The 25,922-nt window shown below is 45.2% G+C and overlaps 1 protein-coding gene across 8 annotated transcripts; it reads right to left on the bottom strand.

Annotated features, from left to right (window-relative positions):
• Positions 1–1,147: 1,147 nt before the first annotated feature.
• LOC128331847 (uncharacterized) lies at positions 1,148–23,630 on the bottom strand. Of its 8 annotated transcripts, none has more exons than XM_053265782.1 (5): positions 23,609–23,630; positions 14,705–16,425; positions 13,550–13,676; positions 11,601–11,717; positions 1,148–4,828 (listed from the first exon to the last, which is right to left on the bottom strand). In XM_053265782.1, exons 2-5 carry the CDS (start codon positions 16,289–16,291, stop codon positions 3,441–3,443), a joined length of 3,219 nt encoding a protein of 1,072 aa, XP_053121757.1. In that variant the 5' UTR covers positions 16,292–16,425; positions 23,609–23,630; the 3' UTR covers positions 1,148–3,440. The 8 variants fall into 8 exon arrangements, with proteins under 8 accessions (XP_053121757.1, XP_053121758.1, XP_053121756.1 ...); XM_053265783.1 differs by lacking the exon at positions 23,609–23,630 and adding an exon at positions 21,964–22,056 and having other exon boundaries at positions 14,705–16,422; XM_053265781.1 differs by lacking the exon at positions 23,609–23,630 and adding an exon at positions 21,793–21,932.
• Positions 23,631–25,922: the final 2,292 nt, after the last annotated feature.

Raw genomic sequence — 25,922 nt, forward strand, 5'->3', positions numbered from 1 at the left:
TTTTATAGACCTCTATCATGTCTCCCCTCAGTAGTCTTTTTTCTAAACTAAATAGCCCCAGGTGTTGTATCCTTGCCTCATAAGAAAGGTACTCCAGGCCCCTGATCATCTTGGTTGCCCTCTTCTGCACCTTTTCCAGTTCTACAATGTCCTTTTTTATATGTGGTGACCAGAATTGTACACAGTACACCAGGTGTGGCCCCACCATCGTTTTGTATAAGGGCATTATAATACTAGCAGTTTTATTTTCAATCCTCTTTCTCATATGTTGTTAGACTACAACTCCAATAATCCCCAGCCAAAATGGCTGAAGGCCATTGTGGCTGGGGATAATGGAAGTTGTAGTCCAACCACATATGGGGACCCAAGGTTGAGAACCCTTGACTTGTACTGTTGAACATTATTCTACAGTAGGTTGTGTATAAATCCATTTTGTCTAGTACTGGCTTCTCTGGCTCTTCCCGAAAGCTCTCCTAGGTCTCCGGAAAAGATCTTCAACCTGGGACCCTTTAGACTAGAGAACACATCTGGGACCTTCTGTGAGCAAAGCATGTACTCTGCCTCCAAGCTATGACCCTTCTTTGCTTTATACTGGTGCTCCATTCCAGACCACATCCACTCATTGGCGCCACCACTTGCAACTTGACCCCTCTGGTCTCCTTTTTTCCTGTAGTCTAAGACCACAACACAGATGTTTTCTAAATGACCAAATGGATTACATATTTACATTACATAAACATATACGCATGCACACACTTGAAGGCTGCAGTCCTATGCACAGCACACTTATTTGGGAGTAAGCCACATAAATTTAGTATTAATTTACTTCTGAATAAGTATTACAGTGACTGATTTTATATTTCCATCAGTGCTGACTGTACAGCCCCAGTGATTCCATCTAGCCTTCCTTACTGTTATTCACAACTGTAAAAAAAGCTTTAGTTACGGCATTGGCTCACATTTTCCTCTCCCTAGTTTTGTCATTTCCTCTCTCCGTTTCCTCACTCTCTGTTTTGGATTGTAAACTCCTTGGAAGCAAGGACTTGTCTACCTTGCCTATGTCATTCTGTAGGGTCCCATACACACTGATGACACAGTAAAATAGACACTATTAATAATTTATGAATCACATTATTAGCACTAGTAATTAATTGTAATAACAATAATATTTTTATTCTTTATTACTCTTCAAGAGTTGGGAGACACAATCATAATGACATAAAGTTGTACCGTAGCCTCTGTTTGATGCATCAAATCATTTATTTCTGTTTTCCATCACACACTTTAGGCTTTACAAGTCATTTCTTGGGCATTTTATTCAGTTCCTTTTTTAAAGTCTAGCTGCTTATGCTTCAAATAGAAGTATTTCAAGATCAGGGATAAGAGCAAAGAGTTGTGATTTATCAGTGCTCATCTCCCAACTCATACAGTCCACTTTGCCTCCACTTAATCCATCCACAATTGGTTCCAGCTTCTATAGGATGGCCTAGCCTAGAAGGAAAATCTAGTTCTGTCTGATTGCCTGGAGGCAATTTTTATTCAAGTATTTTATTTCGTGCTCATCCCACCTTTCCTCCAAGGAGCTCAGGAATAATCTTGCTGCCATTTTATCCGTTCAACAACCCTGTGAGGTAGGTAAGGCTGAGAGATGGTGGGCTTCATGGCTCAGTCCCTCATCTCCCTAGTCCTAGGTCATCAAGGGAGAGGCTATTCACAAAGCTGTTACAATTACGGGTTTGTATATGTATTATGTTTGCATATGTAATGTATAATACATACATTACAATTAATGTATTTATTATATAACCCATTAGTTCATCTCATGATATGCATTATACTTGTCAATACTTCTGATGAACCCCAAGCCTCCCAAAATGGTCTTTGCCCCCTGTATTGTTTTATCATTTATTTCAGAAGATTTTGCATCCTATTCCGGATGCTTAGAACTGTTAAGTTATTAAAAAAATAAATAGAATATTATAGATTAAAATATCTCCTCCTATCTGCCTCTTCCGAAGTACCAAAGGCTTGCTAGAACAGAAAAGTGTTACACTGCTTCTTGTATATGCTCAGGCTAGGATTCTGATGAATCTCCCAAGGAAAGGAGTTGCAAAGAGATGACCGAGGAGGGTGCCTTTAAAGGGAGCCTAGTCTAATTTTTGGAGGCAGAAAGGTTTAACACTGGCTATTGGTCATGATGGCTATTTAGAACCTCCATGTTCACAGGCAGTATACCTCAGTACTAACTGCTGGGAGGGCAATAGCAAGGGAAGGCTATTGCCTTCATGCCCTGTTTATGGACTTCTTGAAGGCATTGGATGAGCCATTATGGAAAACAGATTGCTGGACTAGATGGACCTTTGGTCTAATCCAGCAAGGCTCTTCTTATGTTCCTGCATATACACACAGCCATGAGCTGCCTGTGCCCAACAGGCAAGATGCAAAATGAGGATATAAATTCATCAAACATATGCCCATTTATCTCATCTGTACCTCTCGTTTCCAATTTGAAATGGCTGAAGAACTCTCCATTCTCTGGAGAATCTGAGGGCACAAATTTCAGCAAAGCAACTGGATACATTCACAAAGCTCCATTGGCATGTATTATAATCATTCTTGGCATGCACACGCACAGGCACCCCCCTTCCCAACTTGAAGGATATGTGTTGAGACCATAAAGCTGAAGGACAAATTCTGGTTACGGGAATAGAATGCCAGTATTGAAACAGGAGCAGATGAGTATAGAACAGCATTACCAATGAGTCCACAAAAAGGTTTTCTCCTAGCTCATACATGTCATTTGGCACTGCATGCTCACTTTTTATTTTTGGAATGGCGGTGGGGGAGCGGGGAGATCGAGATTGGGACCATAGTGTGTGAGGAGGGGAAGGTAACCTTTCCCCTTCCAGTCCTGATCTGGATTGTTCCCACCATGACTGCTATTTTTCCTGGGAGGGAAGCTCCAATTGATGCCAACATGGACATTCACAGGACTTTTTTCAGGGGTGGGGGGTGGGAAGGTTGGCAAAAGATGCACATACAAAGTATGTTAATAACAATCAAGTAGTAGTGTGGCACCATTGGCTCAATCCAGGGAGGGGGATCTGCCCCTTTGCTCCCCCCGCTGGGCACCCATAGATGCCAATGATTCTGTTCTGGGGTGAGGAGAATGAAGGAAATCTGTGAGAATCTGTCAGGAATGGTGATCCTGGCAGGTCTTTAATGCAATACACCTTCCAGTCCTGGAGGATATTCCACCCACCCACCCACCTCTGTACCGTATCTGGGAGGCATCAACATGGAGAGCACAGTAGAAATGTCCTCTTGCTCCAGAGAGATTGTTTCAGAGGCTGGATCTCCATTTCTCGTAGTTCCTATCAAGACTGCCCCTGTCTGCCATTTATTTTGTCCACCCTGACCCACTGCCTTTTCTGTTTCACCTATTCTTGAGTGGTGTTGTCTGTTTGGCCAGTACAGTTCCGAGGAGGGCTAGTGCTAGAGGAGCGGGCCCACGTCTTTGAGATCCAGGTCAGAATCTGCTTCTGCTTGGCTGGTATTATTCTGAAGGAGTTTTTTGCATTTGACTGCATGAGGCAGCTCTTTTGGGGGCTCAGAGAGCGAGCTTCTGAGGACTTTTGAGTGCAAGGGGGCCCTCTGGCTCCTGGGTGCACTCGGCTGTGTTTTATAAGGTGTGATATCTGGCTGAACCTCTGTTCACACACACAGCAAGCATAGGGCCTCTCGCCCGTGTGCGTGCGCTCGTGCTGTACCAAGGAGGATCGGTCACAAAAGCGCTTGGGGCAGACGGAGCAGGGGAAGGGGCGCTCCCCGGTGTGTATGCGCTGGTGGATGGTGAGGTTGGAGCTGTGGCAGAAGGATTTGCCACACACAAAGCAGCGATATGGCTTGTTGCCGCTGTGGATCTGGCTGTGGGTCCGGAGGTTGCAGCTCTGAGTGAAGGCCTTCCCGCACTCTAAGCACTGGTATGGCCGCTCACCACTGTGTGTCCGCAAGTGGATGTGCAGGTTGCTCGGGTGCCTGAAGCACTTCTCACACAGTTTGCATGCGTACGGCTTCTCCTTCGTGTGGACGTACCGATGGTGGCGCAAGTCGGCCCTCTGCTTGAATGACCGCCCACAATCCAGGCACGTGAGATCCGAGTTTACAGTGGAACTGAATGGCGGATGCCACGTGATGACTGGGATGGTGGCAGCCTCATGGAGTTTGACCTTGAAGGGAGGCATCTGCTGCTCCTTCTGCTGACACTGGCTCTCCTTCAGAAGTGGAACCTCATCGGATAATGGTGGTTCCTTCTTCAGTTTGGGGGGCTCACCTGGTGCCTCAGTTTTATTCCTCAGTTTGGGGACTTCAGCTAGCGATACTGACTGCTTCTTCAGCTTTGGTGGCCTGTCTGGAGATACTGGCCTCTTCTTTTGCTTGCCAGTTGAAACCACCGTGGTGTCAGATTTCTGCCTTTTGGAAGTTTCTCCCTGTGATGGAGATTGCGGACACTTTTTCCTAGAAGCAGGCTCACCTGTCATAGCTGGTTGCTGTTTCTTTCTTTTGGAGGTTTTACCCTTTGGGGCTGGCATCTGCCTTTTTGTGGGCCGGGTTCTGGTTGGGGGTGACTTCACAAGCCCCAGCTTGGGAGACTGAGGAGGCTGCTTCTCAGAGGTGGGGGACTGATTGTCCAAAATGTTGACTGTGATTGAATTATCCTGAGTTGCTCCCATTGCTGTGACCGGTTCCTTTATTGCCATCCTAGCTCTTTGTGCCAAAGCCCTCTTTTCTGACAGCAGGCCCTTAAGGCCTAGAAGCACTGCATTTCCTGCCATGGAAAGAAGAAAGAATGCCAGTTAAATTAAGGAACCAAAAAGATACCCCCTTCCTGTTGGTCCCATTCCTTAGCGGAGTTAAAGAGGAGATTTATGATAGGCTGGGGTGTGGAAAGACTATCTTATCACCATAGGGGTGGGGGAAGGAGGTTTCCATATGGAAGGGACAGGAAGAGAAACTCGGCTTGCCTCCTGGAGAGCAACAAAATAAGGAACATATTGTAAGATCTCAATAAAATGACATATGATGTGTGTCAGAACATTTACAATAGTTTATTAGCACCAAGGCCCACAAAAGAACATTTGTTATTAACTTGAGAAGGAACACTACATTTTAATCCTAAATTAGGAGCAGGTGACAGCCTAGGAGACAGCCTGTTGCCTCCTTCACCAGGCATCATCAGGTTTATAGCCATCCTGGTTCACCACCTAGAAGATGAGGCTAGCAACATGAGGATCTTGCTTATATTCCTGCTGAAGAACATTAGAGATGACAACCTCCTAGGCATGGTCCAGAAACCTTTATTTGGCACTCCCGCTATTATGGAATTCTGAAAGCTTTTATTTCAAAGCAAGGACATAATTCTAGCCCTCAAAGTGAAAGTGTTACTTATTGGTGTATTTCATAGTATTTTTATTCTGATTTTCTACATAAAAATGCACTCAAGAACTGCCACTTTTTTCTCCTGCAGTGGCAGAACTTCTGTACTTTTAACAGTTGCATAAGCAGACATCCCAGAGGTCAGCTTTTCCCAGCAGAGGGATTCAGTAATGAGGAAATTGTCTGCCTGTTACGCACTTGGTAAAGACACAAGAGCCTGGCCATCAAAGGCTGATGACTACTCCTTGAAATCATTTTGTCTTTCTCACAACATGCTCTCCACAGTTGCCATGACCCGAAACCCCCAGCTCTACATGCAGCTGCTCTAGACCTTTTAGCGCTGCAGAGGCATAGCTTTTCTTAAATTAGCTGGAAGGAGAATTAAAGTGGAGGTTCCACAGACTGCTTGAATGTACTGCTATATCATCCAGTAGTACCTTCCTTATGGTTAAAGCAATCTTAACTGAATAACAGTTTGGAAACCTGTGCATAGACAACGATATATCTGGCAAATCAGTAATTCTGTAAGGTTACCAAAGAGGCATGGATTCAGGGCTGCAATATTAGGGTAGTCACTAACCCAATAATGGCTTAAAATGGTAGTCACTAACCCAATAATGGTAGTCACTAAGGGTAGTCACATAATGGTAGTCACATAAGGGTAGTCACTAACCCAATAATGGCTTAAAATGGCTTAAAGCCCAATAATGGCTTAATGGCCTCACTAACCCAATAATGGCTTTTAAAAAAAAATCTGATCAAGTTTCAGTATCTCATAGGAACATAGGAAGCTGCCATATACTGAGTCAGACCATTGGTCTAATCTATCTCAGTATTGTCTTCACAGACTGACAGCGGCTTCTCCAAGGTTGCAGGCAGGAATCTCTCTCAGTCCTATTTTGGAGAAGCCAGGGAGGGAACCTGGAACCTAGATGCTCTTCCCAGAGCGGTTCCATCCCCTGAGGGGAATATCTTGCAGTGCTCATACTTCTAGTCTTCCTTTCATATGCAAGCAGGGCAGACCCTGCTTAGCTAAGGGGACAGGTCATGCTTGCTACCACAAGACTAGTTCTCCTCATGTCTACAGAAGAAGAAAAGAAAACCTGAGGATGTATGGGAAGTTTCTGCTCAGTGTTTAAAAACTAAAGTCTGGTTTCTCATTTCCCAGGTACAACTGAACTCAGCACTGGACTCTCCATCCTTCCCTATGGCAATTGGATCTCTTTCCCTCAGTTTCATGTCTTTTACATCTCAGCCCTCAATTTCCATGTTTAATTAGCCCACAGCACCAAACAATTTTATACATTACAATTGCTTATATGTTGCATGAAAATATTGGCAAATGTATCCAACTTGAATAAAGTACTCCAGTAGCAGATTTCTGGTGGCTGAATTTATGAGGTTCTTTTTAGTGCAGAATTTCAGTCAATCTCCCCCACCCCTCATATTTGCTTTGCAAAATGAATAAACAAGCAAGCTGAACAAGCTAATAGGATTGCCATCTTTTTCTCTGGCAAGGAGTGAGGGAAATATGTCTTTTTGCTGGGTCCTCCAGTCTGTTGCCACCACCTGCTATATTCTTTCTATCTGTTACCCTCAAGTATAATGAGGTAATTATTTATTTAGACTCCCATTACAAATGCCACTAATACATCCTTCAAGGATTCACAGTTGACAACACAACCTTCTGGGAAAGGAATTTATTGATGCCATACTATTAAAGCAACACCTGTACTGAGAATAGTAACAATTCTGTCAGCTAAGCCAATCTGGTTATTCAAAATAAAGTATTAAAAATGCAGTCCTCTACCCTATTGTAAATTGCCCAGAGACTTGAGTTTTGGGCAGTATACAGAATGCATTATGTTAAATAAACAAACAAACAAACAAACAAAAATATTTATCTACCTTTACCTACGTGATTGTTTTCTATCTGAAGAGTCACCTATTTTACAACACAGTACTTAGTTATTTAGGCATCATTTTTCTCCTTATAGTCTTAGGTCTCTTCTTGTCTCCAACTCCTAACTCACCTTCTAACTGTTTTTTCCAACTGCCAAACTAGCATCTGGACTCCACTGACCAATCCTGTTCCGCCTCTTAAGCCAATCCAATTCCATTCTAACCACCACCAATCACAAAAGAAGGTTCTGACACCTTCTTAGCCAATAGGGAGGGCATGTTTTCCATTCTTTCTGCCTCCCTAAATTTCTTTTTATCTAATCTGTATTTCTTTTATTCAATACCTTAAAAATGTATTTTACTCTTTTACCTCTTTTTACACCCCCAAGCCACATATGTTATAAAATGTTGTTACCAATACTCAACCATATGGGTAACCTCTCGCTTTGATTACTGCAATGCATTGTATGTGGGGCTTTCTTTGAAAATAATCCAGAAACTGCAGCTGCAAGATTATTACCTGAGACTGGACATTTTGATCACATTACGTCAGTGCTTCATCAGCTGCTATAGCTCCCAGTCCGTTTCCAGGCCCAATTGTCATGAACAAATGGGCCGGCCCATATTTTTCAACCCCCTACCCCACAAACAAACAGAACGGCTCAAAGCTCTATAGTTAGAATGAATGGGTGTGTGTGTTGTGGGATATAGATGTATGTGGGGGAAATTGTGGGAAATAGATGTATATGTGTCAAGATAACCTCTTGCTTAGAGACCTGGTTGTGAAATGCCTCTGTAACTGCCTAATTGCCTCTGAGCCATCTGGTCAGTGTCTTCTCTTTGATATGTTGATTGCTTTTAAGAAGTATATCAGAATAGCCTTCCTGCATGCCTCTCCATCACCTTCAGATTAATTGCAAAATACCACACTGAAGAGATACCAGGGGCTTTTGCAACTCAAAGGCAATAGCCCCGCTCCCCCGCACACTGGAGCTAGCACAGGGAAGGCCTCTATGGGGGCGAGACTTTGATATACAACATAGAAGAGGGGTATAAAAGAACAGGAGAGCACTGGAAAGTAGAGGAGCAGAAAGAAAGAACCCTGAAGCAAGAGGGGAAGCCGAGACTCCTCACTTTGCCAAGCTGCGGGCTCTGAAAGGGCACCCCACTCCCGAAGCTGCATACCCAAAACATCAAAGCATCGACAGCCCAGCAGTTGCTTTGGTATGATATGCGAAACGGACTCTGCTTTAATCTCTTGCCATCCCTCCCCCGCTTTTGCTCCCTTGGTTGTTTGTTTTGTGTTGTGTTGTTTTTAATTTCCCCCATTCTGGTTCTGGGTAGTTGGAATGTGAGGAGGCTAATTATAATTATCATCATAATTTTTATTATACACTGTTCTCTATTTCTTCAAAATAAATGCATAAAGAAATTTCATGTGTGTTACTTGCTTTGCTCTCAAAAATCGCCAACACAAATATGGAACCCAAGCAAGGCTGTGCCAGACTCCTAGTGTGTCTGCAGAGCATGTGCAGCAGACTGCCCCAAGAGGCCTGGAGCACAACAAAATTCAAAGTGTTGGTTTTAACCTTTAAAGCCCTAAATGGCTTGGGACCGAGTTACCTGATATGCCTTGCCCCATAAGTCCCGATTTGGACCATAAGATCTTTGGAGGCCCTGCTCCAAGTGCCCCTGCCAAATGAGGTGAAGTGGATGGCTAGGGAGAGGGCCTTTTCGGTAGTTGTACCCCATGTATGGAATAGCATCCCCAGGGAGATTTGCCTGGCTTTATCACTTTGCTCTTTTAGATACCAGGTAAATACCTTTTTGTTCACTCAGGCTTTTTAAATTTTGATTTTTAAATTTGATTTTTAAAACTGACCAAAAAAAGCTTTTAAATTGTTTTGTATTGTAGTGTGTGTGTGTGTGTGTGTGTGTGTGTGTTGGGATTTAATGTGTTATGTGTTTTTTCCTGATGTGTTAATGCTGTGTTAGGAGCTGCCCAGAGAACAATTTTTTATGGGGCAGCTAACAAATACCGTTTTTATTATTATTATTTTATTATATGATAACATGAAATATAACCAAACCTTATCTATCTATCTAACACATTTGTATACTGCCCAAAACTTACATCTCTGGGCGGCTTACAATAAACAACACAAATTAAAACAAGATTAAAACATTAAAATAATTTAAAAGTTAACACAATGTTAAAAACTATTTAAAACTTTAAGAGCTCATTCACAAAAACACTGTGTTCTACCCAAGTTTAGGAGCTGTGTGTGCTCCCAGTTTTTGGTTGTGTGGAAGCAAGGTAAGAGGAAAACCTGGGTAGAAGTGATTGTGTGGAAGCAAAGTAGGAGGAAAAGCTACCCAGGTTTTCCTCCTACCTTGCTTCCACACAACCGAAAATTGGGAGCACACACAGCTCCCAAATCTGAGTAGAACACAGTTTTTGACTGTGTGAGTGACCTCTAAATCGAATTAAAAGCCTGGGTGAACAGATGTGTCTTAACTGTCTTTTAAAAAGTTATCAGAGATGGGGAGGCTCATATTTCAGCAGGGAGCACATTCCAAAGTCCTAGGATAACAACAGAGAAGGTCCATCCCTGCATAGCCACCAGACAAGTTGGTGGCAACTACAGACTAACCTCTCCAGATGATCTCAATGGGCGGTAGGGCTCATGGCGAAGAAGGCGTTCTCTTAAATACCCATGGCCTAAGCTCTTTAGGGCTTTATAGGTTATAACCACCACCTTGTATTTTCCCAGAAACTTATTAGCAGCCAGTGTAGCTCTTTCAATACAGTGTAATACAGTAAAAGAGCCATTGTAGCTCTTTCAATATCTCTCAGAGATGACCCAGAGACCAACCTGGCTGTCGCATTCTGTACCAACTGCAGTTTCTGGACTATGTGCAAAGGCAGTCCCACATAGAGTGCATTGTAGTAGTCAAGTCTGGAAGTTACCAGCATATGTACCACTGTTCTGAGGTAGTTTATCTTAAGAAACAGATGCAACTGGCATAGCAGCCAAAGCTGATAGAAAGCACCTCTGGCCACCACCTCAACCTGGGTCACCAGGGAGAGTTTTGGATACAGAAGCACTCGCAGACTGCATACCAGTTCCTTCTGGGGAAATGTGACCCCATCCAGAACCAGCAGATCAAAATAATCTCCTGAGTTCCAACCTGCACAATAAGTACCTCCATTTTATCTGGATTCAGTCTGAGTTTGTTATCCAGCCCATCACCATCTCCAGGTAGGCACTTAGAGGGGTTATGCCTTCTTCTGATGTTGTTGACATGGAGAAATTGATTTGGGTGTCATTAACATACTGATAACACCCTGATCTGGATGATCTCTCCCAGTGGTTTCATGTAGATATTAAAAAGCATTGGAGACAATATGGAGTCCTGAGGGACACCATATGAAAATTCAGATTTTGAACAGTCTCCAAGGGACACCATCTGGAGTATGACTGAAAGGTAAGATCAGAACCACAGCAAAGCAGTGCCTCCCACCCCCAATCCTCTCAGACGCTCCAGAAGGATTCTATGGTCAATTGTATCAAAAGCCACCAAGAGATCCAAAAGGACCAACAGAGTTACACATTCTCTATCAATTCCCAGTTGGAGATCATTCATCAGGCCAACCAAGGCAGTCTTCACCCCACAGCCTGCCTGAAAGCCAGTTTGAAATGGGTCTAGATAATCAGTTTCTTCCAAGACTGCCTGGATCTGGGAGGCCACCACCTTCTGAATTACCTTGCCCAGCCATTGAAGGTTGGAAACAGTCCTATAGTTACTTAACTCTGAGGGATCCAATGTAGGCTTCAGAAGAGATCTAATGGTTGCCTCCTTAAGACAAGGAGGCATCCTGCCCTCCCTCAGATAAGCATTTATAATATCTACCAGGCCTTCTACAACAACGCCCCTGCTCGATAGTATAAGCCATGGGGGACAAAGGTCAAGAAAACAAGTGGTAGGCTGCACCGTACCAAGCAGCTTGTCCACATCCTTAGGAGTCACAAACTGAAACTAATCCAGCCTAATCACACAAGAGAGTCGCTGGACACCTCTGCATCAGACACTGCAGTAATTGTGGGGTCCGAATCTGCATTTTGGGGTTGGCCCAAATACGAGAGATTTTATCCACAAAGTTACATTTGGACACCCAGAGTGCTATTAACCGCTGTTTAACAGGCAGAACTAGCAACCAAATTAGATAGTTACACTCCTGGCTTAATCCCCTTCCTTACCTGTGAATGGAACCTCTAGTGAATCTCTTTTTATTATGGTTTTAGCATCATCCTGGAAATATGGTTCTCCCCCTTGCTGTATCTGGGAGATTATCTCAGGTTTTTGCTCAGTAATCCCTACAAAAAGAAATCAAGAAAAAGAGAGAGATCTGTCAGAGAATGACCAGAGTGCTTAAAGGCCAAGTCAGATAAGGCTGTTGTGTGTGGCATGGCAAATTTAAACCAGTGTCAGACTGATTCATGATCAAGCAACTGATTCATGATCAAGAAACAAGAATGGACCATAAATCATTGGTACATGCTTTGCATGGAGAAGGTCCTAGGTTCAATCTTTAGTGTCTCCAGGTAGAGCTTGGAATTATCCCCGGAGAGCTGCTGTCAATCAAAGTAGACAGCGAGTCTGTTCACCCAGCTGAAAACTGGGTAGGACAAGTGTCCTATCCAGGTTTGGGAACTGTGCGTGCTCCCAATTTTTGTTTGTGTGGGAGCAAGCAACTAGGTTGGAAGAGGGAGAAATGATTGCGTGGGAGACAGGAGCTGGATAGGACAGCGCTGTCATACTCAGCTTTCATACCCAGCATTTGACCAAGGTAGGAGGAAAAGCTGTTCTACCCACCTCCTGTAGATTACTCAGTACAAGGCAGCTTCGTAAGCTCATAAGAAATTCTGTATAGGTCCTAGAGGTCTTTACTAAGAAATTTCACTGGGAACAGACAGACCTCTAGGACCTTTACAGTAAGCTTACAGTTCCTCAGAGTTCTTTAGGGCAGTGTTTCTCAATGTTTTTGGAGTCATGGGCTGGTACATTCTTTGTGTGCAGTTTCTCAGACCAGCAGTTATTATAGGGGTCACTCCCCCCCAACCCCAGGCCCCCCCAAATAATTTTGGGCCGGTAGGGGCCACCACTGGGAGCTCTCTGGGGCTCATTTCCAGGCAGCCCTCATTGCTGGATAATGTTCATTTGAGGAAGCTAAATTAACGTCATCCAGCAACGAGGGCTGCCTGCCTAGAAATGAGCTCTGGAGAGCTCACCCAGGCTCCATCGATCCCAGGCCTGGGGTTGCGGGGGAGAGTTTTATTACTTTATTTTTAGAATTTATTCATTGCCTTTCACATCATCCAAGGGCGATGTACATAGTAGAAGCAGAAGTCAATATTCAAAGTATAGAACCACTTAAAACAACAGATGGCTTCATTCAGACTACTTTATATTTGTATGATAGGCATGGCTGTTAAATATCCATGGAGATAAACAGTTCAGAGGTAGCCAGGCCTCCACAGGTGGATAACTAGAATTGTATATCTGGAAGATAACAGGAGAACATTGTCCAACTTCCCTTCACAAGAGAAGACCCTCTATATCTCTCCCTGCTCTGCGCCCAATTAATCCATTGGGCAGGTTCACACAATCAGCTTCAAGTCCAGTTCCCGGGAGTCTCTGGTTCCTGGGATGTGCATGCTCCTGGCAGGGGTGTCATGTGTACCCGCCAAAGTCTGGTTACGGAGCCTTCCACCTGACATTTGTAACACACATTTGAAGTTGGACAGAGAATGTGAGGTGGAAGGCTTGGGAACCAGACTTTGGCAGGTTCGCACAACACACCTGCTGGGAGTGTGTACTTTCCGGGAACCAGACTTTGTGCCAATCATGTGAATCCATACGATCCAGATCACAGAGTGCAACAAGCAGAGAAGAAAAGATCAAGAATGTGTCACACCAAGGAGCTTACAGAATAGAGAGAGGACTCAAGAAAGTGAAACATGCCATATGTTCAGGAACAGGAAACCACCTCAGCCCCCCAAATCTCCATAGTCCCTCTAAATAATCTAAAATGGAGAGGGGGAAATGCTTTCTGATCACAAGGGCCAACAAGGGGTCTAGGAAGGCATCAACACTGTCCTGTGCTGCCATAGAAACAAGAGAGGCCTACAAAGTGTCCAATCCTCACCCAGTGTGGACACGTTCTGGAAATTCTCCAGTGTGACATCACGATACAGCACCTGCTGCTCCTTGGATAGCAAGCCCCATTCTTCACTGGTGAACTTTACGCAGATGTCTCTGAATGGTACTGGTGACTTTTCGGGTGGGGAGGGAAGGAAAAAGTACCTGTTTAGAAATAAAATCTGGGGAAAGCAAGAGCCAAACTCCACTAATCCCCAAAGGCCTCCCCTCAGCCTTCCTGAGGCAGTAATTAAAAAATAATAATATTTTCTTTTAAATTATGATTTTTAAATTTGGTTTTTAAAACTGATTTTCTAAAAAGAGATTTTAAATTGCTTTGTTTTGTATATCACCCCCCCACCCCCGGTCAGTTGTGATTTAGTGCGTTCTGTGTTTTTATTTGACGTTTTAATGCTGTGCTGCCCAGAGAACAATTTGTTATGCGGCGGTTAACAAATAAAGGTTGTTTATTTATATATCTATATACAGTGGTCCCTCTACTTACGAAATTAATCCATTCCGAATGCACATTTGTAAGTCGAAAAGTTTGTAAGTCGAAAAGCGGTTTCCCATAGGAATGCATTGGGAACGGATTAATGCGTTCCGGAGCCTAGAAAAAAGACCCAGACCCCCAGTAAGGCTTGCAAACTGCACAGGAACATTTCTTTTCAAGAATAAACAGGCAGTAAACAGGCAGGCAAGTCAAGGAAACCGCATGTAAAATTCGTAAGTCGAGGAAACCCCATCTAAAAATTTGTAAGTCAAAAAAACCGCATCTAAAACCGCATCTAAAACTGCCGTTTGTAACTTGAAAAATACTTATGTCGAGTAGTTCGTAAGTCGAGGGACCACTGTATTAATCATCATCATCATTATTATTATTACTAAGAATTGCTCAATGGCTTGTCTCTGGCAAAGCAATGGAACTTGAACATGGTCCCAAAGGCAAAGCTTCCTCCCGAATTCAAGCTATTTTTACTTCTCGCTTAACTCCATCAAGGAAGTTATAACAATCAACTAGCCTCCTGCCTATAACTCATCTTCATAGGGTGAACAAATGCCTTAGGATGAGAGAAACTCCTAGGATTAGCAAAGAAACCAATGGGGGGGGGATTTTCCTATGCAGAGCGGCCTCTCCTATTCTCTCTCCAATTCCTCTTACCTGATTTCCCAGCTGGAAACCTTCAGCAAGATCCACTGCTTGGGCACAGGTCTCAGGACGACAGCCCCGGACCCAGCTTTGCATTTCTGGTGGCAGGATTGTCAGGAACTGCTCCAGGACCAGCAGCTCCAAAATCTGCTCCTTGGTGTGCTTCTCTGGCTTCAGCCAGCGCCGGCCAAGCATCTGGAGCTTCCGGTGCGCCTCTCTGGGACCCATGGCCTCCTGATACTGGAACTGCCGGAAGCACTGGCGTTGGGTCTCAGTGGTGATGCCGTACCGCTGCAGGATCCTCTCCTTCAACAGGTTGTAGTCAGGAGCCAAGCTGCGCTCTGAGACGTGGCAAGTGGGAAGAGCTTTGCTACTCAGGAGGGGTATTAGCTGGGCCTCCCACTCCTCCCTGGGCCAGTGGTAGGCAGTGGCCACCTGCTCAAAGACCTCCAGGTAGGCCTCAATGTCGTCCTCTAGGTGAAGCTGAAGCGCCCACATATTTTGCAGCGAGAGAGGCATGGTGGGCATGACCTCAGGGGAAGGATTCACTCCTGCAACAAGCTCCTCAGATACATCTGCTGACTCCAGACTCTTTCGGGGACTGTTAACTTCTTTGGTTTGTGGTTGTTCACCACCCAAAATACATGGCAAGGACTGAGTGCCCAGTGCCTGCAAGACCTGTTGCCAGGCCTCCTCCCAGCATTGGGGCGCCCTGGTGTGTGCTTCTTGAGGTGCCAGATGACGGAGCAGCCCTTCAATGGTCCCACAGTGTACCATATTGGGCACCTCAGCTGATCTTGTGGGGTCATCGGCCTCTTCAGGGGCTGGGTTGGTCTGCATTGGAATGGCCAGCATTGTTGATCCAGTCTCTGCCTCGGAGGTGGCCATTTTCTCACTCTTTCCAACGCACTGGCGTTGTGTTTCTGGGGTGATGCCGTACTGCTGCAGGATCCTCTCCTTCACCAGGTTGTAGTCAGGAGCCAAGCTGTGCTCTGGGATGCAGCCAACAGGAACAGCTTTGCTGCTCAGGAGGGGTATTAGCTGGGCCACCCACTCCTGCCTGGGCCAGTGGTAGGTGGAGGCCACCTGCTCAAAGACCTCCAGGTAGGCTTTAATATCACCCTCTAGGTGAAGCTGTCGTGCCCACATATTTTGCAGTGAAGGAGGTGTGCTGGGCATGACCTCAGGAGAAGGATCCACTCCTGCGACAAGCTCCTCAGATGCACCAGCTGACTCCAGACTCTTTGTGGGTCTGTTAAATTCTGTAGTTTGTGGCTCTTTGCCACTCAAAGTACATGGCAAGGACTGAGTGCCCAATGCCTGCAAGACCTGTTGCCAGGCTTCCTCCCAGCATTGGGGCACCCTGGTGTGTGCTTCCTGAGGTGCCAGATGATGGAGCAGCCCTTCAATGGTCCCACAGTGTACCATATTGGGCAGCTCAGCTGATTTTGTGGGGTTATCGGCCTCCTCAGAGGCTGGGTTGGTCTGGATTGGAATGGCCAGCGTTGTTGATCCAGTCTCTGCCTCGGAGGTGGCCATTTTCTCACTCTTTCCAACCCTGTGTGGCTGTGCCTTGCAACGATACAGTCTCTTTCTCATGAAGCTGCTCTGGGGGCCAGAGAGGACCTGAGCTTGGGAAGCAAATATTGAAACTACGTTGGCTGTGAAATGCTCTCATCGACAACAGATGGCCTGCCAGAATCCAGTGGCATTTTTGTCCAAATGAAACCCTTCTGGGCAGAGAGAGTGAAAAGAAGCAAAAAAACAAAACAAAAACTGAATCACAGGGAGGTTAGAATGGGACATTAACAACAACCTTCCTTTCAACAGTAGTTCAGCAACAGAAACTTGCCCAGGAAGAAAATGAAATCTTGTTCCTTGGATTGTTTTCATTTAAAAACTGGAGAGGCATCTGTCAGTTATGCTGTAGGACATTCTATGGCAGGGACTGATGCATTGGGGTCTTTTCAAATTCCATGAGCATTTTGGCAGGGGAGACTAAAGGTGCCATTTAATTTGGGAGAAGTCCCTTGCATTTTTTCATGTGGCACAGAACACGGAAGAAAGCCATTTTAAAATCAAATGTCAAACAGGCATCTGGAATTGAAACAAGGGCCCTCTTTCCATTTCTGCACTGCAAATTGTCCCCTCTCCACCATATTGCAACAGACAAACTAAGGTGGAAGTTCTTGAGTGTGAGTTGGCTGCAGATATCTACTTCCAGCCTGGGACTCTGTGTAGTGAAGCACCTGGGAGTGTGCATGCTTGGACTGGATCTCAAAACCCTTTTCAGGCACAGAAAGTTGAATGTGGGAGAGGGTGCACCATCAGATCAATGTGATTGGCGTGAAGTTCAAATAGATTCTGAACTTGCGGTGCCTAATATAAATACCAAGCGTCTGGCCTTCTGCTCTTGCCTGGCCATCAGAGCAGTACTTTCTGCCTGGTGTACTTCAGATCCCAATTTCCCCAATTCCAGCTACTGGAAACTGGGCAATAAAATGCAACTGCCACTCCAACTTGTCCAGTGTAGACAGGCAGAGTGATTTTTAGAGGTTTTGTGCCTTTAAATCGAACTTTTCCTCTTTGCAGGTTCTGCTGATTTAATTGCTTGTTTATCTTGATTAAGGAGGTTTGTGAGTAATTGCTTCCTGAACAGCCTATCTGTGAATTGCCCCTTGTTTCTGTTCCTGTGTGTGTGGGGTGTGTGTGTGTGTGTGTGTGTCTTTAATTACTGATTTCCTCTCATTATTTTATTTTTTAAATTGTGGAATAACTGTTAAAGGGATGTGGAAGCACTGAGTTTCAATTTTTCAACTGACTCATAATTCCTACATTTCTTCTTTTTCTTTTCAAATCCCCACCCCATGGGACAGCAGAAAGAGGAGACTTCTGTCTGCGACTGCCTTGCCCAAATCCCAACAGCAAGGAACAGTCCAGTCCAGGTTACAAAATGCTTATCTGTTGCCCCTAGTACAAAATGTCATTGGAAGTGAAGCCCATGATTCCCATGTGCTGACAAGGGAGAGAAGATAAAGACTCTTAACAAGCACCTGGCTTATATTAATATTGGGACCAAAGCAAGCACAATGACAGTTTCTTAGCTCTTGCATCAGCAGTGTACACAACCTGGTAACACATGCAACATGGAAAGAGGTTAATGCCAGGTTTACCAATGACCATAAGTACATCTGTGTTTGCTGCATTGGTAAATCAAATAAAAGAGGGCCACACTGCTGAGAATGTGTATCTGGTTTTTAAATGGCTCTCTTCTACAATGGGCCAGGTACAGTTGCTCTCTAGAAATTTGGCTCTGAAAGGGGAAAGATACCATAGGGCTGCGGGCAAGATGGGGAACCCCCACAGATATGCCCCATTTTTAAAGGGTCCTTTTGAGGCTATTTCAGCCAAGATAAAATGTCCTACAGTTCCCTGTAGGAAATTTATTTTTTTACATTTGTATACGAAATAAATATACACACAGTAGTCTTTTATCTTAATGACAGCCCTGCAAGGGAGGTTGGTCTAAGTGACTTCCCAAAGACCTTTAAAGTGAGTTTGGCAGCTGTGTAAATGTGAGTAATGTCACGTCCACAGGTAATGCTCTAGTCACTGTACCACACTGACTTGTGCCAAGAGGCCTTCTCTTCAGTAAAAGAGAAGGATATACCCTCCTGCACTCCCCTTCAGGCAGGCGTCAAGCTTTTCCCCATCTCCTCTAACTCATAACCCCAAGGGCCCCACCATCCTTCCCTACCCTCAAGCATGCTCATCCGCCTGGGATGCAAAATGAGATCCACATACAGGGGAATCAATACCCAGATGCCAAAGCCTCACCTGCCTTCTTGATGTCTTTGCTCAGGTCTGGTCGAGATCAAGGTCCACCCAATGCTGACCCAAACCTGCTGTCATCTGAAAACACCTGAACAACTGTCCAGCCTTTTGGGGACAGCAACTCCCCTGATATTATTGCATAGCCTTGTAAATATCTGCCTTAAACCTACCCAACACTGCCCTCACACTATAGATTACACACATTCATACATACACACTCCAAGGAAATAAATAAATATAGATCCTCTTTAGTTTTCACACACAGCTCCTTCACTGACAACACAGATTTGCCTTACTCTCTGTTCCTTTCTCAGATTTTGTGCTTCTCTCCTTGTAATCCTAAACGAAGCTCACTTCCTATACATTGTTAGCCCACAAGTATCTTTACTTACCTAGGTTCCCTGCAACATCCACACAGCCTCCATCTCTGCATGCATCCACAGTCTTGAGCTATCCCCACCCCTAATCCTCAGACTTTCCCATCTCTTTTCATGCGGCTCCCTGCTTCTTATGAAACCAGTCTGTCTCTTTTCCCACAGTCCTGCTTGCTAAGACAGGCAAATCCTGTTATGCAGCTGTCCAATCGTAGAGGTCTGGAGGAGGTTATTTAAAGCCTCCAGATGGGGTTTCGGATAGGCTAGAAATGCTGTCACTCTGTAAGACGTAAGACAATGTGTTCCATCCTTGATCCTTTCTTTTTTTTTTTGTGCCTATGATTCAGTTGTACTCCTTTAAATACACAGATCCCATTGCGTTAATGATTAAGCATCCTATTTCCTTTGGTCTCGTTAGTGATTCAGTAATCACTAAAAGGCAGGCTAAAAAATATATGTTTTTAGGGCTCTTTTAAGGGCTGCTAAAACTCTTAGAGAAGAGAAGAAGAGGACGACCAGCAGCAAGGTGGATGGACTCGATTACGACAGCAATGAATGCACCACCCTTAAAGGACAAGTTGAAGACAGATCATCCTGGAGAGAATCTATCTATGTGGTCACTAAGAGTTGACACCAACTTGACGGCACTTAATCAATCCATCAATAAAAACTCTTAAGCCTCTAATATCCATCGAGAGCACATTCCAGAGCCCAGGAACAGCTACAGAGAATGCCTGATCCCGAGTTGCTGCCAGATGAGCTGGTGGCAGCCAGAGACTGACCTCTCCTGATTACCTTAGTGCCCTGGGGATCATACTGAAGAGGGCGCTCTCCCAGGTAACCCGTCCTAAGCCGTTTTCGGCTTTAAAGATAATTCCCAGCACTTTGTATTTTGCCCGGAAACATATCGGCAGCTGGTGCAGCTGTTTTAAAACAGGCACAACATGATATCTATGAGAAGTCCCGGAGACAGAGTCGTAGGCACTATGGAGTAAAGGGGGACAATTGTCCCCTGGCCGCCAGGGTCTGGGGGAGCTGCCAAGGCTCTGCCTCACTCTCAGCCAGGACGCCCCTTGCCCCCTCCCACATCCAGTTGGTGAATGAAGCGCTCACCAGCTGGAAGTGCGTGGCACGCCCCTCTCCTCTCCAGCCAGTGTTTCACTGAAACACTGGCTGTGCTGGGGGTGGGGGGAGAGCCCAGCCAGCCAGCGTTTCTCTTGGGTATTGGCCCCGCCCCTGCATATGACATCAGACACAAGGGGGTGGGCGGGGCCAATACCAAACGGCCCAACAGCCCCAGCAGAGCATCCCTACCCCAGTAAGCGGTTTGTAGCCCCAGCCCCTCTGCTGGGGCTGTTGCTGAAGGAGCTCCCAGTCAGTGATTCCACTAACCGCTGACTGGGGTAGGGAAGCTCTGCCGGGGTTGATGGGCCCTGTTCTCAGCATTGGCTCCGCCCCCTTGTGTCTGATGCCAGATGCAGGAGCGAGACTAATACCCAGGAGAGAGCCCCTATTCGGACCCTCTCTCTTCCATCCCCCGTCAGCGTTTCATTGAAACACTGGCTAGCTGACATCAGACGAAGGGGGAGTGGCTTGGGGCGCTAACAAATTCCCCATGCCCCTGCTTGGAGACCAATCTGGCTGCTGCATTTTGAATTAAGTGACATTTTCGAACAACATACAAAGACAGCTGCAGGTATAGCACATTGTAACAGTCAAACCGAAAAGTTTCTAGTGAGTGCACCACAGTTTTGAGATCATTATCTTCAAGAAATAGACACAGCTGTTGTATCAACCAAAGTTGATAGAAAACACTCCTGGCCATAACTTCCACCTGAGACACCAGGGTGAGGCCTGGGTCCAGAAGCACTCCCAAGCTATCTATTGTTCTTTTAACTTAGGGGGAGTGCAGCCCTGTCCAGAACAGGAAGTTTTAGCACATCTCTCGAATTATGTCCCCTCACCATTAGTACCTCCGTCTTGTCTGGATTCAGCTTCAATTTATCATCCCTCATTCATCCCATTACTGCCTGAAGGCAGGCATTTAGGGGAGTTATGCCATTTCCAGATGATGATTTGGTGACATCAGCATATTGATAATCCCCTGTTCCAAATCCCCTGATGATCTCAACTCGTGATTTCCTGTAGAAGTTAAAAAGCATTGGGGATAGGATATAGGGATGTGCATGCACTGATTGTAAAGGTGAGGTCGGGAACCTTTAAGAGTGAGGAGAGCAGATCCATACCTGCTCCTCTGCCACTTGCCACAGCTTCCTGCTGTGGCGTCATGCTCCCCAGCACCCCTCGTGTGGGAGTGGCATGCACATGGCCTCTGTGCATGCATGGTAGCCAAGGCGATGTACATGGTTATGTTTATCCTCACAACAACCCTATGAGGTGAGGTAGGCTAGGCTGGGAGATAAGTTACTGGTGCACAGTCACTCAGTGAGTTTCATGGCCAAACAAGGATTGGAACTTTGGTCTCCCCAGTTCAACACTCAAAACACTACACCACACTGGCTCTATTGTGCCCCACTTTAAAAATAAGGGGAAGAAGAGGAGGAAGGTGCACATAAGGGGATGATGCATCTGGTACCCTTCCTCAGAGGTCTTGAGCTACCATTGACTCTGGAGAACTGTACTCCTGTTAGCAATGTTCCCTCTAATTTTTTTCATTTGTGCACAGAATGAGTTTTGTTCTGGGCGGCAGTATCAAGGCAGTGTGTGCGCAGATGCATTCAGAATGGGGCCTTCTTTATTCACCCTGAGCAGGGTCTAAAATGAACTGAGTGGACATCAAAAAATTTGTGAGTGTACACACATGCGCACACCTTAGAGGGAACACTGTCTGATAGGCCTATTGGTAATGGTCATTCTGCACCTGGGAGATACCTTGATTTTCCCTGCTGCCCACATGCTGCTCCTTTCTAGATGTCTTGCCTAAAAAATCAACAGCCTTGTCTTTTTGAGAATTCCTGCAGCTAGTTGTCATAGAAGAGTGCTGTGGAGTTTCCTTGCTGTCTGTTTCAATTCAATTTGTGCTGAGCTGGGAAACACAAGTACCAGAGATAACCGGTTATCTTCCTCTCTGTATGTATATCCAGGTTCCTTGCTCTCTCTGTGTGATCAGTTAATTTATTTGTTCATGGGTTGAACAACCGCCTAGTAAAACAGGAAGGAGAAAAGAGTTGCAGAAGAGCTACTAAGTTCAATGTGGAAGTAAAATGTATTTTACTAACTGCTATATTATGGCTTTTAGTTCTAGGCACAAGAATGCAAGAATGATTTAACTTTTTAAAAATTGCAGAGACTCCAGAGGACAAAAAGTGACCTATGACACACACCATAGGAAAAGAGAGGCTGTAGAAACTGAGTTTTAATTTCAACAGACATTTGGTGCTTGTTTTTATGCAGTTTTAAATTTAATAATTTGATGATTTTCCCTGTTCTAGTGTTATATTTCTAATATTTTTATTGTTTGAACATTATTCTTTTTATTTGTCCGTCGCTTTGATACATTTATTTTAAAAAGTGGAATAGAAATAAATATATAAATAATAAATATGTTACTGCATTCCATTCAGAGATCTAGCCTAGCTTTCTCTGTCTCATGCTAATTGTCTATGTGCAGATAATTTATGGCCTGGGGGAACATTCAGCTGTGTTTCTGCAATTTGTTGTCCGAAGCGATATGCCCCAGCAGGGGCAGCACCATGTTTCATTTCTGCACACTTGAGTTGGTCCTTAAACTGGGAGGATCTGACCAACAGGGATATTTTTGCTGGCCCACAGGTAGGAATATCCTGCAGCAACAGCACCTTAGAAAGGCAGAGGCCACTCTTTTGGTGTATTGCATTCAGTGACCTTGTCTTCCCAGTGGATGCCACCTTGACAACTCACATGCACTTGGTGCTCTCTGAAGGCCACTGTGGAATTTAGTTATTCCCAGAAGAACCTGCATTTTCCAGCTTGTTCGTTTTGATGTCTAGTTTGGTGTGGCGGCGATGGGTGACTTCACAGCTGGGTGCCATTACTGGGAAGTGGAAGTGGGAGAAAGGCTCCAAATTCCAGTGGATAGGCCAGGATAGGCACAGGTGTCTCTGTGTTGCAAGGGCTGCTTCTTCCTGGACCAGGAGAAGAGTGTGTGGTTCTTGTGGCTTATCCTGGACCAGTGCTGCACCACTCATGCAGTTTCGGGTCTTTATCTAAATCTTACCTCTCAGTCTCAGCCTCAAGTCCTAGGCACCTACCTTGGTTACAAAGCTGGGCATGTGAACTTCTTCAGTGCTGAGGACATGGAACCCCTTTCTGACATGAAGGTGACTCTCACTGAACGGATTTGCTCCTTCTGACCCATGTCTCCCGAGACCAGCCACCCTCTGCATATGATACCAATGTGCTATGGCATACATGCATCTACCAGGGCTGCTCGACTTTGGCCATCCTGCAGATATTGGCCTACAATTCCCATAATCCCTGTCTATTGGCTATTGTGGCTGGGAATTATGGGAGTTGTCGTTCAAAAACAGCTGGCGGCTAAGTTGAGCAGGCCTGAGTCAGGGCTGGACTCATCATGCTGCGACATCCTTTTCTAGAGTAGCCAGATCTTCTGTAATTTAATTAGAGCTTTCCCGTGCATCATACTCATATATTTAGAAGTGCCTCATACTCATATATTTATTACTTCATTCGTTGATTTCTATCCCACCTTTCAATCCAGAAGGATTCCGCATGGAATGCTTAGAAGGTGGCTGTGGGGTATGGGCAGGTTACCTAGGTAACCAGTGGTGAAGCAGTTAACAGGAAGCTGGGGAGAGGAGCTGGTGAGAAGAGGACAGGAAGAAGGGCTGAGGTGGAGGAGAAGCCACCAGGAGAAAAGAAGCCGAGGAGGAGGAAGGCCTTAAGGGCAAGAAGAAGCAGAGTCTGGAAGAGTAGAGAGACTTATCTGAGAAGGCCGCTCCTGGGACTGATCCTGGTCACAGGACTTGCCTGAAAGTTTCACATACTTTCTGGTATAAAATAAATGTGAAAAACTGTGTGTATGCCTGTGTGTTTTGAGTTTCAAACATGGATTTTTATTTTTTATTTTTTGCAGTGACAAGAAAAAAGGGGGGCAGTTTTACCACCCAAGCCTTAAGGGTCACCCTGGTCCCTTTTCTTCACTGCACCCCCATCTTGCACAGCCACACTTACAACCCCTTCAGTCATCTCTCCCCCACCCCACTCCATCCTATCGCATTTCTCCCTGCTGGGATCTGACAGCATTTTGCATTTTGCCCAGGAAGACCCTAGTCAGGTTGTGGGTGAAGGACTGACACAGAGGGATTGCAAGAGGAGAGAGCCCAAGGTGGGGTGGGGTGGGGTGGGGTGGGGAATCCAGACCACCAGACAGGTCCCTTAAGGCACAGTAGGGGTCACCCCTGGTCCCTTGCCTTCTCTTCCAACACCCCACTTATAGCTACAAAACTGTGTCTTTTCATTCTCCAGCAGAAATCTGGGGTTGTGGGCTTAGAAACTGAGGCTCCTTTCCTATAAAAAGGCACTCCCCAGTTTAGAGATCTATCTATCTATCTAGGCCTCCCTGACTGACTGACATAGAACTTCCAGACCAACACACAAAAGATAGAAACATGCATCTAGTTTTTGCAAGTAAATTCCAGATCTCACCCAGACTACCAACAAACAAACAAACAAACCCCACAAAAATGCTTGACTTTCCCAGAAAAAGCATGGTGATGAATTAAATCTCATAGAGATAAGAAAGGCTAGAGTCACAGAGAACTAAGAGGTTGATATGCTTGCAAATTGCAAGCCCTTTATATACCTGGGGTGCACCCTGAGATCTCCATTTAAGCTGTGCACTTAAAACTTTCAGGTAGGTCAGCGTGTTTCCACTGAAGACAAAGGTGCCAAAGCTCTCAGTTCTGTCTTGGAAAAGAATTGCATCTCAGCACAAAATCACTGTGCATGACTCTATTGTTTTATGTTCTTATATCTATGGGGAAATGCTTCATTTGAAGCAGGAAATACAACAGAGGAAGCCTTGAAACCATAGAGAGAGGTGAGTGATAGGGCTGCATCATCTGTGAAGGCAAAGTACAGTAGGATTCTAAACATGTGATTGGAAAAATACACTACCCACATTGGTCTGTTCATCTGCATCTGTTTTCCAAGTGGAGATAAAAAACTACATATATTCTAAACGCACGTTTAAAAGTATCATCTGAAGTGGTCCAGTGTCTGCTTAATGTTGGTTTTTTGCGGTGCCACTTGTGGATCAGCAAAAAATCCTGAGTTCACAAGACAAGCACCATGGGAGAGTATATTCTTCCAGGGCCACCAGTTTTCATTTAACTGACATTGGATTAATCATGTGAACCTAGGAACAGAGGAAACTGTCCATCTAGCTCGGTATTGTCTACACAGACTGACAGTAGCTTCTCCAAGGTTACAGGTAGGAGTCTCTCTCGGCCCTATCTTGGAGATGCCAGGGAGGGAACTTGGAACTGTCTGCAAGCAAGCAGTCAAGTGCTCTTCACAGAGCATCCCCATCCCCTGAGGGCAGACCTGTTCAGCTTTGGGGGGCCCAGCTGTTTTTGGACTACAACTCCCATAATCCCCAGCCACAGTGGCCAATAGCCAGGGGTTATGGGAGTTGTAGGCCAGCATCTGCAGGAGGGCCAAAGTTGCACAGCCCTGCCTGTGTGGAATATAATACAGTACTCACACATGTCTCCCATTCAAATGCAAACCAGGGCAGGCCCTGCTTAGCTAAGGGGACAATTCAAGACTAGCTCTCCCTCTAGGGTTGCCAACATTCCACTGCCCCCATAAGGGACACGAGGCAGGGCATATGCAGGAGTAATGGTAAACATGAGTGCTGTATGTGTTATTACCACTTTCAACTTAAACTACAGTATAAGTTACAACAAAGGAGATTGCTTCTCCTTTGCTTATTAATATAACCATGGTTAGCCAAATTGGGTGTGATGTAATTTTTTTTCTAGAAAGAGAAGCATTGT

The sequence above is a fragment of the Hemicordylus capensis genome, chromosome 6, assembly GCF_027244095.1.
Source record: "Hemicordylus capensis ecotype Gifberg chromosome 6, rHemCap1.1.pri, whole genome shotgun sequence".
Taxonomy (NCBI): Eukaryota; Metazoa; Chordata; class Lepidosauria; order Squamata; family Cordylidae; genus Hemicordylus; species Hemicordylus capensis.